General features: G+C 46.2%; 1 protein-coding gene across 1 annotated transcript in view; it reads left to right on the forward strand.

The window, feature by feature from the left end:
- Nucleotides 1-9912, forward strand: part of SUSD3 (sushi domain containing 3) — a 30520-nt gene extending 20608 nt beyond the window's left edge. The window contains exon 5 of the mRNA XM_027732596.2: nt 9264-9912. Coding sequence (XP_027588397.1) covers nt 9264-9471 — 208 coding nt within the window. The 3' untranslated portion in view covers nt 9472-9912. The remainder of the gene's footprint in view (nt 1-9263) is intronic.
- Nucleotides 9913-15649: the final 5737 nt, after the last annotated feature.

The following is a 15649-nucleotide window of genomic DNA, read 5'->3' on the forward strand; positions in this document are numbered from 1 at the left end:
GACGTGATGCCAGTGGGTTGTCAGGGCTTGTCCTTGAACTTGCCCATCATGTGGAGAATTAATGCTGTGAAAAAGTGAGACAGCAGAGGATTGAGCGTGACCTCCCCTCTCACAGCTGCTTCCTTCCCCAGCAGTGTCTGGCTGAGCCTGGTCTGCAGGGGAGGTTGCATCAGATTAGCTGGAGAGAGGTTTTTAATTGGCTTTGTTAAATTGATGCTAAACTGCAGCAGGGAAGTCTCTGCTCTGTGGTGGTCAGTGGGATCAAAGAGCCGTAGGAGCAGAGGCAGCCGGGGACACCGGGGGCTGTGGGGCAGCCCAAGGTGAGCCCCGAGCACTGCTGTTCACCCTGCAGTGAGCAGGAAAGCTCCCTGGAGAACTGGTTGTCAGGGCCTGCAGAGCAAGCACAACAGGATCCTCATCCCCAAGGCAGCGAGAATTCCAGTGTGGGAACCCTGACCCTGGGATAGCCCCAAGACCTGCCCTCACTGGAAGAAAGTACATCACGTGCTGTGGGGGTGTGGATGGTGAGCACAGGTGTTCTTTGTGCTGGTTCAGAATCAGCTCTGTGTGTTACACTGGCTGTGGTGGTGCCAACAGAAGGAAAACAGAGAAATGAGTATGTGTTAAAATCTAATTACTGTTTTACTAATACTGTTCAATAACACACCTCCTTGTGTCTTTTACATCCTCTGGGCTCTGCTTTGTCATTGTGTATGATAATATACAGCACAGTCCTTGTTTGCCTGTAATTCACTGCTCAACTGTACAGCCTTTCTGTGCAGCAGTATCAGTGACTTCTAGTGCTTACCTGCAGAGAACAGTCTTATGCAGATTATAAACCTAGTTCTGTGTCACAGTGCAGCTGGAAACCATGTTCAAATGGAGTTCAAATCATGCACAAAAGTCTGATGGCTGCTTAATTGACTTCTGGCTTTGTGTGATTTCAGAAAGATGTATAAAGGCAATTAAGTGCTGCTTATAACCTAAACGATTTTCAGAAGACTCAAGATGCAGTTTTTAATTTTGGGTAACTTCAATCTGCTGTGATGTTAATGTTTTGTGTGAGTGTTATCTGCTTTTAAAATAGCATGGATAAACTTCTAAAGGGCTGTAAGCAGAGGTGAGAGCTGTCATGGAGCTCCTTCTGGGTCCTTACCTTCATGGAGCAGAGGCTTGTGTGTACTGAATTCTGCACACCTTTTCTTGTCTGAGGGTAGCAGGGAATATGCCACTGATCTGGATGAGCAGCTTCTCTGGGCCAGAAATCAACAAGTTTATTATTTCTTTAGACAACTGGAAGATGTATAAACTTCAGTGGGGAATGGCAGAGGCAGGAGGAGGAAAGCCTGGGAGTTGTGGTTTTCCTAGGTAGAGCAATGCACATGCTGTGTGAAATCCTAGTGCTCATACCTGGCTCTTAGTGCAGGAGGTCAACTAGTAATCAAGGTCTGCTTTATCTCCAGCGTGCAGAGGTGATGGGATCCTGGCTAATCACCAGCCAGAGCTAAAACCAGCTAGGAGAGGAGGTGTATTAGTCTGTGCACCCTCAGCCACAAGTCTGGCTGTTTTGCACGTGGAGAGCAGGCGCCACTTCTGATCAGAGATGGAAATGGCATTGGAAGTGATTCTGAATAAAACTGTCCTAGAATTGCTCTTGGAACAGATGTGACCCTTCCTTATTTTTACCTTGTTCCCTTTCTCCATTCAAATAAGAGCTGTTTAATCAACATTAGTAAAAGATGCTGATTTCTACTCCCTAATTTAGTTAAATGGCTATATGTGCATGATGAGATGTGGGAATTCTGCTAACGGGTCTCTTGAAGACAACAAATGACCTGTCAGCTTTGTGTTTCACTTGCAAGTCTTATTTTTTGTGTGTAGCAAATTAGGCTAAGTTTCCTCATCCTGTGCTTATCCAGCTTACTGGGAACAGCAGGACAGTGTAGGCAAATCCCTGGGGAGGGGCAAACATGTGCTGGGAAGACCAGCATGAAAGGACATGTTCCCTGCCTGGGTGATTCTTGAGGTACCTTTCTCCATCTAATGTGAGGTGGACATGTTGGAGGAGATCTCTAACCCTGTAGGTGTTGCTGTAGTGGTGGGGCTGTTACGGTGTTGATTGTCCAAGGAAATAAATACAGGCACATGGCATGGTTAGAAAAAAGCAGCAAGACTGAGGGCAGGCAATCCCAAAGGACACATTCCGTATATTGCTGCATGTCCACGGTCAGGAACAAACCAAAAGAGAATTTAACCAAGGCCCCTCAAGGAGGGTTCAGTCTTGACATGAGGAAGCCTTTGTGTATCGAGAGGGTGGCCAGACCCCAGAACAGGCTTCTTGGAGAGGTGGCTGGTGCCCCCAGTGTTCAAGGGACATGTGTACAATGCCCTTAATAACGTGCTTTGATTTTTGATTATCCCCAAAGGGGTCCAGCAGTTGAACTGGATGATCCTTGTGGGTCCCATCCAACTGATTTTAGTCTAATCCAGTCTAGTTTGGCCTAGTGTGGTCTGCACTGCTCTGTCCTACCCTACTCTGTCCTTCCCTATCCTATTCTTTTGTTGATGTTTCAGACACTGGGAGGAATTGTGAAGTAAATCACTAGACCTCTGAGCAAATCAGCAATCCTACTTGGTTTTTCTAGTCAGGAACTGTCCTAGGCAGCACAGGAGGTAAATTGTTTTGTCCTTGCCTTCTGCAGTACGTGCTGTTCTCTGCCATCCAGCCATGGGAAGTGGCTCTGCAACCCACTTAGAAGGGGAGGCCGAGATGAGGGGTTCCCATGTCTGAGAAAGGAGTGGGTGGAGGCCTGACAGTTTCAGTCATTTTTACGACAGTGTTTCCTTTTCTTAAAGAAAACTACTCTGCTGCTTCTTGCAGCATATGAAGTATCTGGAAGAGTAAAAACTCCTCCACGCTTGAAGAAGACCCTCTTGAGTATATCTTAGCTTATTTTTGACTAGAAAAGAATGTAGGTCATGCTGCTTTTCAGATTTAATTGAAATAGATTTAGAGATTAACCTTTTGATTCACCACTTTAAGGATCAAAATACTTTAAGTAGAGATAAAATAAAAAGCCAGCTCTTTCAGGCAGGTAAGGTGTTTGCTATGGTTTATGGAGAAATTTAGGATTAAGAAACATCAGTTAAGGCAATGCCTTAGTATGCTGATGAGATGATTTTGGCTGCTATGAGGTGACATGATGTGGATGCACAATGCTGATGTATAGAAGTTATAAATAATGGAGAAGCCCAGCTGTTTGACAGTAGAGGCTCCAGTGTGCTGTTCTGGACCTGTCTGCCACAAAACAAGATCTTTTTGCCCTCATGTTTGAAGCATAGAACAAACATGCTGAATATGTAATTTTGCAGGGAAACATTGAATTTTAGTTGCAACTACACTAATTATAATGAGCCTCATTCTGACTTCCTGGCTGCTTGAACAAATTGCTTTAAAGTGCTGAGAAATATGTGTACAAATACCTGGGATCATTAACTACAGAGTGCAGTCACTGCTGATGCCTCCTCTTTCATTTGGATGTAAGGAATCACAATGAGGAATTTTTAGCAGAAAGCCTTATGTGCAGGTGCTGTAAGTATTTACAGCATATTTGCTCTTTTATAGTATTTAAAGAGCTAAATAATGTTGAGCAGGGAAAAACAAGTTACAGATTATGGGGCTGCTGGGAGGGAGGTGTCTCCCCAACGTTGCTTCTCAGAAGTTCAGAGCAGCCAGCAGAGATAGCAGGTTGCTCTGTGGTGCAGAGGTTTGAGCCAGATTAGCTGAAAAAAGGGTCTGTGTCTATGGGAGGGAGATTAGCTGCAGCTCAGGGCCACGTAGTTAGAGGAGAACAATGTCCATGAACCTCCAAAGCAGCCCCCAGGAGGATTGCTGGGCAGAGGGCTTGTCAGAGTGTTGGGAATAGCTCTCACAGCCTGCAGGATGTACCAGGATATGTTGGGTTTGAGTCAGTTAATTTCTGATGAAGAATAATACCTGATCCTGCAGTAATTCTTCTCTGGAATAATTGCTTGGGGTACCCACCACCTGAGATGAACAGACCTCTTCCATCCCAGCAAGCAGCCTCATGGGAGAGCTTGGATCAGGCAGCTGCCTGAGCAGGCAGGTTGTCCTCTGTCCTCTGCCCCGTGACAGGCACAGGGTAAAATATCAGTAAAGAGAAACTTAAAGGTGGCTGTCCTTTAAGTTGTATGTACCTCAATTAAATTTCAAGCATCCATGCAGGGATGGGTCTATCTTGAGCTTGTTTCTGTAGTTGTAGCATTTTCACTTGTTCTTTAAGTGCAAGCCATCAGTCCCCTAAAATACACAAGGAAATGCAAGTGTTCTGTAGCAGAAAGGGGAACCTGAATCCAACTGGAACCACTGGAAGGTAAAATATGCACAATCTAGTGTTAACATAGTGAGAGCAAACAGTAAACCCTTCTGGCATGAAGGGACATTAAAGAACCAGGTGCTCCACTGTTGGAACCTATTTATATATGAACCTGTGTAGAAGATAGCTCTCCCAGGAGAAACACAAATAGCCAGTAGAAAAAATGCTGAGGAAACTCGTTTCAGTGTGCATCAACTTCCTAGTGATGGTAAGAAATAGCCACACCTTGGCTCTGTTGCTTTGCTCTTTCAGCATAACAGTGCTGTAACCTGTCCTGGAATAGATACTCCCTTGACTCAGAGATGTGCTGATTTTTTGTAAGGGAGATTTGATGGTCCAGCATTTTCCACACTCGGGGAGAACTGAGTCTAGCTGTAGATTAACTCCTCTTCATCCCCTGTCAGCTAAGATAACAACCAGAAAGAAATTAGACCAGCTCAAAAATACACCTAAAAAGTGTCAAAGAAATTTGGTGTGGGGGTTTTTTGTCTGGTGTGGAAGCATTTGGAAGAAGTTGTGCATTCTAAGTTTGGACTTTTCAGAGGTGAATTATTTTACACGACTCTAGACCAAGTTATAAAACATTCTATATGAAGTGGTTGATCTGACTGCAGGAGCGAGTCAAATGGAAAAGCCCATGTCTCAGTAGGTTTAAAGTCCTCCTTTCAGCTATCCACACAGCTGGGGCATATTACCAAGAAGAAAAAATCTCTTCTGCAGAGAAGCAGGCTACTGTGTTCTCCCACAGAAGACATTTTTAGTAGCTGAAATGTTCGTACCAGAGCTCTTTCTGACTACAAGATGCTTTACCAGTGTACCTGGCAAAAAGCAAATAAGGACAATCCAACAACAAAGAATTCCAAGTGAAAAGGTTTTGCAGAAAAACCCAAAGCTCTGACCTCTGCATTAAAATTAAATAAGTTTTCTTTTTTCCTTTGATTTAGTGGCTATAATGGTGGAAATTTCCCGCTACTTTGTGTAAGGAGTTGTGAGGAAGGCACAAATCAGAAATACATGTTGCTCTGAAAAATGTTGCTGAGCTCAGCTGTGAGCCAAGGGACCTTCTAGAATTGGGAACAGGATGGGATGGGACACCTGGCTACATTCCTGCCTTGCCCTCTGTCCCCTTGAGGGCACTTTCACATCTCCTTGTCCTCTGAACACCTAAGTAAAGGATCTGATGCCCTTCCATTAGCAGGGTAGTGTGGTGTGGATTTACCGCAGTGAAAGGGGACAACACTTGGAGAAATACCCATTTTGTGAGATAAACTACTGCAAAGCTTGATGGAAAATGTCAGTAGAACAAGAAAAATGCATCAGGACACCTGGAATGACTGCAGGACCCCTCATCACTGCAGGGTTTAATACTGCACCACATGAAGCATCCAGTGAAAGGGCTGCAAAGGGCAAATGACCTGTTTGATACAACTGCATGGAATTAATACGGTTCCCTACAGGAGATGTTTGATTGTGTGGCACCAAGGACTGGAGGGGAGGAGATCCAGCATAGGAGAGGGGCAGATTTCCTTTCCCTGTGACTTGTCCAACCTTGAGCTTCTCTATTCATGAAGTTGTTCTTTTTTTCTCTTGTTTTTCCTGTGCTCTGTGTTCCCCACTGCCATCTTTCAGAGACTAAAATCTTCCTTGTACCTTTTGACGTGCAGGTTTCAAAGAAAGCTGAGACAGGGGAAGTGAGCTGTGGTTTCACCTTGGGGCCCTGTCAGAAGGGGTAGGATAGCTGGTTTCTAAATTACTCCCATTTCTGAATTTCAATCTTAATTGTCATCTCAAGAGCATGAAGGGGGCGTGTACAGCAACATGTGCTTTCAATAGAGCTGCTGTTATTGTTTTCAAAATACTTTCATGATCACCCCAGGGTCTTGTACAAAGCCACCAGATATACAGGAACAAAAAAAAAAAATCCCTTCCCGTCCTCCAGTATAAAATCTGTTTTCAGAGGCAGTGCCAGCACCAGGCACCCTGTGGCAGCCCTGCTGCTCTGCATTCTCACACGTCTCGGGTGTCCCGTTAACAGCATTTTCCCTCCAGCAAGGAATAGCTCTCAAGTCACACAAAACAAAATTCTTGTGAATCCTCTAAACCCCATTGATAAATGCTGTGATGGCCGTTCTTCTCCCCAGATGGGAACTCTGAATTTATCTGCCAGATGAAGGCTGTCCTTCTCAAATGTACCGTGCACCCAGCCTGGCTGTGCAGCACCCAGCGTCCTGGGGTGGCTTTGCATTGCCAGATAAAGGTCCAGGGAGGGCTTCTAATCCTCTTACCAGGATGTTTTGGAGTAGCCCAGCTGGGAACTGGAGTTAAGGGAAGTTGAAGTGCTTGAAGAAACAGTCACACTTATTCAGGACAAAGAACAGAGCTCCCAAGGCTGAGAGAGCAAACTGAAGGCTGTGTCTGGCTGAAGACATGCACAGAGAGCAGAGCCCACTGCGGGCACAGTTACCTGTCCCTTGGTGACACTGTGACCCCCTTAATAGCTCTTCTTGTCCTCTGCTGAGTGGAACCCCAGCTTGGTGAGCTGGCTTCGCTGTCCCTCTGATGGGGAGGGGTCAGTGTATTGCAGGCAAGGGAGGGTGCCCACTGTTTCCTCCTCCTATGCTTATAGAATCACAGAATCATAGAATGGTTTGGGTGGGAAGGGACCTTAAAGACCAGCTAGTTCCAACCCCCTGCCATGGGCAGGGACACCTTCTACTAGATCAGGTTACTCCAAGCCTTGTCCAACCCTGAACACTCCCAGGGATGGGGCAGCCACAGCTTCTCTGGGCAACCTGTGCTGGTGGAAGCCAATGGAAGTTTAATAGTTCCTGAAATGGGAGGAAGGGATTGCTAAGCCAGGAGTACAGTTGTCCTCCAAGTATAGTTTTAGCCAGTTTGGCTTCCTGAGTTGGTGGTGGACTGTGGGTAATTGCAGTGTTTCACAATGTGAAGCTTTAGAGGGGAAACGTCAGAGCAGGATGATTTCTGCCCAGGTGAGCTGTATTTATTGCACCATAACCAGAGTACCTAGATTTGAGCTATAATCCTGGCAGGGCAATTTGAAAAGGCTTTTTTTTTTTGCAAAGGCAATTTTGCTGGCCCATGCAAAACTTTATCCCAGTTCTTCTCAGTGTTATGCTGCTTTGATTTGATTTTTATTTTCACCATTGATCACCACCTCAAAAAGATGGAACTGAGTTCCTCATACCATAAAAAAATAATGAAATGCACAGCAGCAAGTATCTCAAAAGATTTCTTTTGGCAGCTAGGTGTGCAGCGTTACTCCAGGTAGTTTCTGTTCCCTGACAGTGGCTCACAGGGGTGCTCAGACAGGTGTTCTGGTGCCCAACACAAAGATACTTGAAGCCTTGTTGAGGCCCCAAAATTAAAAGGCACAGTTAAAATAGCGAGGTCAATACAAGATAGGTGATGTTGCCAGATTGGTATTTTGAGAAATACATGTTTGTTGTTGTCCGAATTATAGGTGAGTGAATTCTGCTCCTCTGAGGACCTCCTTGATGAGTATGTGCAGCCTACGCTGATCCAGTGTCCTCTCACATCCAGTACAGCAGTGTTCTGAGATGCCTATACACTATCTGACTGTAGCTCATGCCCCAACGAGTTTTGTAACACAGCTTTCCAGGGAAGAGCGAGATTTAGTTTCCTTTACAGGAGAGATGCATCTGCAGCAGACCTACTCTGTACCAGGACAACAAGACTGCAGTTGTTTAGGTTTATGTTCTGTTATTTCCCTGCGGTTCCTCTGTGTTTGCACGTTTTGTGCATGAGCATTTCTGCTGGTTTCTGCAGCTGATAACTGCAGAATGCAACTTCTGTTTCCTGACCAGCTTTTCAGGTCTGAAAGAGTAAGACCGTGGACGTGGGTGTGCAGGCTGCTGCCTGCAGAGCCCACACCCAGGGTTCAGAGGAGGCTGGAGGAGTTGGCTCACCTGCAGTGAATGTGGGGCAGAAACCCTCAGCCTTCCCCCTGCCTGCACGAGCTGCTGATGTTTTACAGAAGCCCCCGCATTCAGGCTGCAGTAGTTTGGCGTGGCCCCAAAGGGTCTTACCTGCCTTACCTGCACAGACTGTGTGTGTACAGCCCACTGCATCTGTCAGCAGAGTTCAGGAACCAGCTGATCCCATCCCCACCACGCTCCTGAACGAAGGGGGTGTGGTTTACTGAGCATCTTTTCAGCAACTCTGCCATCTCCATCTGCCACTGCTCCTGCTCTGCACCATCCACTGCTGGGGTGTTGCTGTCTGGGGCAGTGGCCCGTGCTGGCTTCCCCCACAACTGGGCAAACCCTTCCTTCCTGGTGGGGAGTGGGATGGATCAGTGACTGCCAGTGCTGCAAACACAGCCTGAAGTCCCTTCAGTACCAGGGCAGGCAGCCAAGAGCTACCATGAGCCCTAATGCAACCACTGGCAGCTCTGCAAATAACACCTCAGATCCCACTGAGCACAGCTGGCTCCTGTGCTCCCAGCAGTGCTCCACTCCAAGCAAGGATGTTCCTTCTGCACCAGGCTCAGCATTCAAGTGCTCTCAGTCGCATTCTGCCAATAGCATGGCACTACATCGAAGCTGGGGACTCATTTGATGGCAAACAAACAAAAAACATCTGCCCCAATGACAAAAAAAAACAACCTCACAAGTCTTTTCAAGGTCTGCATCAGCTTTTACAAAGACATGATTATTTGCCCCAGTGCTGCCAAGTAGTTTTGATGCTGGGAGAAGCAATTCCTTATGGTACAGCACAAGTGGTTTGTGAAATGCCTGATGTGCAAATAAAACGGACTAGGAAGTTCTGTTTCCTCACCAGAATTAATGGAACAGAAATAACTTTTTCCTCTGTTGCTTACAGGTTCCAGGAGGAGTGGACTCGGGATGTGGTGGCTCCTGGGCATTGTAAAGGCAATGATCAGGTGCTGAAGCAGAGCAGGGGTGCCCCTGGGCCACGGGCTATGCCCAGACACAGCACCACGGTGCAGACAGTGAATTCCACACACGTCGTTGAAGTCTATGGCCATAAAGATAGTTACAACAAACCAAGCTGCCAGATCCCTGGATAACTGGTGTCTGAAACACAACTGCTCCTCTGGACCAAAACAAAATTTGGATAGAAATATGTGCCTTAAAGACAACACAGGGAGTTCATTATTCGTTTGAGTTTGAAAGTTTTCTATATTCCAAGATGGTTGTTTAACAGAAGTGCTTCAAGGTCTGAGACAAATAAAAACACGAATGTTGGGGCTGGCAGTTTGTAGCTGTTCTCTACAGTTTGCTGTGCAGTGGGACCATGGCAAAAGCACAGTGTCCTTCTGTACAGCTGGAGAGGTGGTACCAGGTTTGTATATTTACCTCTTACAAAGTCGCTGATGATAATTATGCACCCGTCTGATGCCAGCCTTCTCCGGACCCTTGGGTTTTGTAAAGCATTCCAGAATGAAAAGTCCCCTGTATTTTTACACAGTAACGTGCTAGAACTACAATAAAATTTTGTTTTTAACGGAGCGCCGTGTTTTGTGTCAGGAAGGTCTTTTTCTTTAATTCATCTGCTCTGCTTTTGGAGACCGTGTGAGACTGGCCCATCTCCAGGTCTGCCAGCCTGTGGGAGAGGGGATGGCACACAGAGAGATGTGCAGCCCTGCTGTGTCCCACACCACTGACCCTCTGTAGCTGCTGCAGGTGTGGGAGCAGTGCAGCCTTCCTAGAGCTCGGGGGATCACTGCAGCATCCCTGTGAGAGCACTCAAAATAAGGGGCTGAGGGAGCTGTTGGAAACCTGCCTCTTTTCCTATTACTGATCTATTCCTAGTGTGAGAAAAAAAGGTGGTGTGTTTTCTTGTTTTGTCCATTCTGAATAGTTAAGTAACTGATATGGATGGCTCTTATTCTGCTGTTTATATGCACATAGATGTATATCCTGTAGTTATAGTATAGTTATTTTTGTTCAAGTTGAAGCCTTATTTATTCTGTCATCAGCTGTCTAATGGGTATTGTCACATCCCTCTCATGATGGAAATAGGACCTTATAGCAAGCTCCAGTAATTGTTTTATGGCATATCCCCTTGTTATGAATCAGGTATCCTCTTAAGACCCTCAGTTTTGAAGCTTCAGTTTTGAAATTCAAATTACTGTAGCTTGCTGGCAGGCCTAGGAATGCCCTCTTCTATCCTGGCCATACTCTGCAGAGATCAAAAACACATGCTTGCAATTCAGTAACATGGAAGTTGCAGCAAAAGACCATTTTTACTGTTGCTAATGAGCTCAGTTCTTCTGTACAGTACACCATGGTGCACCCTGCAACACACTTCTTGGGATGAGCTGCAAAAAGGAGAATGGATGTCCTTCTCATCACTCCACCCAATTAAGTTGTCAATTAATTCATTTAATGCTAGCCATAGTTGTGCTGTGAACCATTTTGCCTGCAGTTTTTGGTCCCCTGCCAGACCCAGCCAGCTCCTGTACCCAGCAGGGTGGGCAGCAGGTCAAGGGAGGGGATTCTCTCCCTCTGCTCCACTCTGGTGGGACTCCACCTGTGTGTCCAACTCTGGGGACCCGAGTCCAGAGGAGGCCACGGAGATGCTCCCAGGGCTGGAGCCCCTCTGCTCTGGAGCCAGGCTGGGAGAGCTGGGAGGGTTCACCTGGACAAGAGAAGGCTCCAGGGAGATATCAGAGCCCCTTCCAGTGCCTAAAGGGGCTCCAGGAGAGCTGGAGAGGGACTTGAGACAAGGGATGGAGGGACAGGACAAGGGGGAATGGCTTCCCACTGCCAGAGAGCAGGGTCAGATTGGATAGTGGGAAGGAATTCTTCCCTGTGAGGGTGGGGAGGCCCTGGCACAGGTTGCCCAGAGAAGCTGTGGCTGCCCCATCCCTGGAAGTGTCCAAGGCCAGGTTGGATGGGGCTTGGAGCAACCTGGGCTGGTGGAAGGTGTCCCTGCCCATGGAGGGGGTGGAACAAGAAGATTTGTAAGCTTCCTCCCAGCCCAAGCTGTGCTGTGATTCTATGATTCTATGCACTCTTGCATCCCATGTGTGGCTTTTGCTTCTGTCTGTGCCTGGCACTGGCACTGTCCCGTCAGCTCCTGCTGTGCCAGGCAGCTCAGCCAGTGGCTGCCGATGTTTGGGAGGGGCCAGAAAGTTTTTAAGAAGGTGGATTATAAAGTTTCAGCATAAGGCAGCCCCTGAGGGGCCAGCTCAGGGTGCCCTTGAGTGGAAAATGGGGTGCAGGGATGTGAAACCTCTGCACAAAGCTGTGCAGTCCAGCCTTCCTGGCTGCAGCAATCCCTCACTGCTGGCAGGGGTCTCTGTGGCTGGACAGCTGGGAATGGCTGGGCTCCATCTGCCAGAAGAAGCATTCCTGGGTCCTGTTTGGGAGCAAAGAATCAATAGCATCTATGGTGAAAGTCCACAGGGGGATGACAATAAAAACCAAAAAGTGTGAAAGGACTAAAGGGATGAACAAAGGCTGGGAAAACCAACCAGACATCTGAGATGCTCCTACACATGTGGCCGGAACATTAGAATTAAATGCAAAGATGTCAAAGAAACCCCATAATGAAACTTCTTAAGAATGACTAGTGCTTGTGGGACAAATGCTAGGATTGGGGTCTTGGCATAGTAAACAAGGGTTTGTTCCAGGTAGGACACATGAGAAGAAAGGCCTGTGCATTCTCTGAAGTGCAGCAGGAGGTGAAATGCTCATTGATTAGTGTCTGTGGTGGGAGGATGAAGGGTGAAAGAACGTGGCACATGGGCAGTGGGGCATCCAGCACTGACTCTGCAGTTACAGAAGAAGCTGGTGGAAGTTCACCAGGGAAAATAGCAGAAGCATCTTTAAAACTGGGTGATTTTGTCTGATTCTCTGCTGGAGAAGTGTACAACCATCAGGAATCCGGACAACTCTACTGGCAACAGCTTAATTCCTGAAGGTGGTGTGAAGTGGGGGGGCAGTTGCTTCTGACTGTAGCAGGGAAAAACTTGTTAAAAACCAAAAGGGACATTTGGGTGAATGTGAAAATATATGACATCACATTTTTAAGAAAAAGGAGAGCAGCAGGAAAAGGAAAATGGACTCCAAAAAAACAAATATTGACATTCTCAAATAAAAAGTACAAAGATCTTGTGGAGAAACAAGCTGTCACTAGCAGGGACTGATTAAAGGCCTGATGCAGGGGACAGCAAAAACCTAATACAACTGCCTCAGGGACTCTGAGAACATGAAAATCAGAGTGGAAAAACTCAAAAAATGGAAATGTGGCAGACAACTGAGGTGCAGCACAAAGGGAAGTGAGTGAAGCTGTTCCGAAAAGTAAGAGGGAAATGTGAGTCATGGCCAAGCAAGGGAAATGAAAGAGAAAATACAGTGGAAGAAACAGGTAAAACTCCAGGCAAGGTTGGGAAAACTCCAGGTTGCTTGGGAAAAGCCAAAACAGACCCAGAGATGACAACCACTTAATGTCTACTTTGGATCAGGCCTCACTGGAAAGTTCACTGGTTATTGCAAAGAATTTTAATGCAGGACTAGGATTGCAGCCTCAAATAAAGCAAAAAAAGGATCACAAATACTAAGATAAATTTGATTCCATGATGAATTTTATCCCAAAGCACTAAGAATTAGCTAAGCAATACTTGAACCACGTTGATCACAGAATCATTTAGTTTGGAAAAGACCTCAGAGATCATCGAGTCCAACCTGTGACCGAACACCACGATGTCAACTAGACCAGAGCACTGAGTGCCACGTCCAGTCTTTCCTTAAACACCTCCAGGGACAGTCACTCCACCAGCTCCCTGGGCAGCCCATTCCAATATCTAATCACCCCTTCTGTGAAGAATTTCTTCCTAGTGTCCAACCTAAACCTCTCCTAGTGCAGCTTAAGATCATGTCCTCCTGTCCTATCACTGGTTCCCTGGGAGCCTGACCTCCACCTGGCTCCATCCTCCTGTCAGGGAGTTGTGGAGGGTGAGAAGGTCCCCCCTGAGCCTCCTTTTCTCCAGGTTGAGCCCCCTAGAGCTCCCTCAGCTGCTCCTCATCAGACTTGTGCTCCTTCCCCAGCTCCATTCCCTCCTCTGGACGCGCTCCAGCCCCTCAATGTCCTTTCTGAAATGAGAGGCCCAGAACTGGACACAGGACTCAAGATGTGAGTACTGATACAGCTTCAGAAAGCTGTGAAGGGACAAGGGAAGTATTAGAAAATGGGAAAGGGCAAATCTAATAAGGGGAGAAAAGAGAACCTCAGGAAGTACCAGAATGAAGGCACTTCTCTGATCCCCAGAAAGTGTGGGACGAATGATTTAACAATCCCTTTGCAAAGAAAGCACATCTCAACCTAGGATTTAAACAGAGTGGTATGCATGGGGGGGAGTTGTTCTGTCCTACTGGCAATATCATGCCTGAGGCACATGTGTGAAGGGTGGCTCAGATATCTTGATCCTGCCTCTCTGCATCTCCTTTGAATTTCCTTTCTCTTCCCCTTCTCTACGATTATGTTAACTGGATTTCATAATTTAGCTCCCTGGTGTTTTAATTTTATAATGTGGCTTTAAAATGCAATAATATGGCTGCAAGTGAAATAAATTCCCTTGTTGGGATGTCTGGGTCAGCACAGCACATGAGCAGGGAGCCTGTTCTACACATGAGGCCAAGCTGAGATGTTGGATGGGAGAAAGTACACCCTTGAGATGGCAGGGATGCTGGCAGCCATGGGAAGCACCAGAGAAAGCAGGTCAATTCATTGTGCCTTGTGCCAGAGCACTGGCTCACTATCATTTACTTGGGCACAAGAAGCAGCAAAGTTACACCAAGATAAGGAAGCAACACCCAAACTGTTTGTATAAGATTTCTGGCTCAGCTCCCTCTGGGACTGTGCTTAGTTCTGATGGCTGCACCCCCTGGAGTCAGCCTTATTGCTCATGCAAACATGATTTATTGTCAGAAGGGAAATAAGTGCTGTGCAGGAAGGAGATGAAAGCAGCTGAGAATATAAAATAGACTTTTAAAACCTCGTATTTATTACATTAACCCTTAAATGTTTCCCAGCCAGTGGTTCCAGTTGGATTCTGCTACAGGACACTTGCATTTCCTTGTATATTTTAGGGGACTGGTGGCTTGCACTTAAAGAACAAGTAGAAATGCTACAAACTACAGAAACAAGCCCAAGACAGAGCCCTCCCCGCATGGATGCTTAAAATTTAATTGAGGTACATTCCAGCAGGACGGGATAATTCTTCATGGATTTTAAAACTGATGACAGTATTTATCAGCCCAATTGCTTCTTTGCATTTTTCTCACCTTGTACTTTTAAACTGTTTTCCTGCAGCAGCAGCTCTGCTGAGGCTGTTGCACTGCTTTGCTGTGAAGCTTTGCCTGCTTGCAGAAAACTAGAAGGCAGTTTTTAAGATCTGTAAATTTTGGGGAGGTTTAGGGTGGATATTAGGAAAAAAACTCTTCATTGAAAGGGTTGAGAAGCCCTGAAACAGGCTGTTTGAACACACCATCCCTGGGAGTGTTCAAAAAATGTGTGGATGTGGCACTTGAGGACATGGTTTAGTGGTGAACATAGTGGTGGTGCTGGGATAATGGTTGGACAGTGATCTTACCTGCCCTTTCCAACTTTAATGATTATATGGTTCTACAATCTTATGTGAAATACCAAACAGGGAATGGTTTCTAAGGCAGCTGACACGCTACAGAGGGTGTCTGATCGTACTTTCTCTGAAATGAAAATTCATTCTTTGAGACAAGGGGAAGAATGCATTTGCCACACTGGAAACTTGGAGTGCCTCAGCCTGCAAAGTGCCCAGTGCTTTGCATGGGAACCCCCTGCAGCAGTAAATCTCTGAGATCTGTGGGATATCAGAGTACAGTGTTGCCAGAACCTGTGATTTTTGTCACAAGTCTCATGATATTTCTCATTTTCTTAATCCACAAATGGTAGATTTGGATGATTATGTGAAAATCACAGCTTCTATTTCAAAATCAGCGTCTCATGCTTGTATTTGAATGGAGGAGTCTCAGTCATGAAGTGTCAAACAACAGAAAAAACACATCTCTAAAGTTTCTTTGATGGCAATGACATGGTTTAGGGGAAGCCTAACTCATGATTCACAAATAATTGAAGCTGTCAAATGTATGTATGACCTCTCTTCTGTGGTTGAAAGAAAGAGAAATACTACGTTTTGATCTGGATGGAACAGTGAAGCTTGGAAGGAACACCAGAGTATCTACCACAGAGTTAAGACTGCT

The sequence above is a fragment of the Pipra filicauda genome, unplaced genomic scaffold (genome assembly GCF_003945595.2).
Source record: "Pipra filicauda isolate LSUMZ 115617 unplaced genomic scaffold, ASM394559v2 scaffold433_size896684_pilon, whole genome shotgun sequence".
In the NCBI taxonomy this organism is placed as follows: Eukaryota; Metazoa; Chordata; class Aves; order Passeriformes; family Pipridae; genus Pipra; species Pipra filicauda.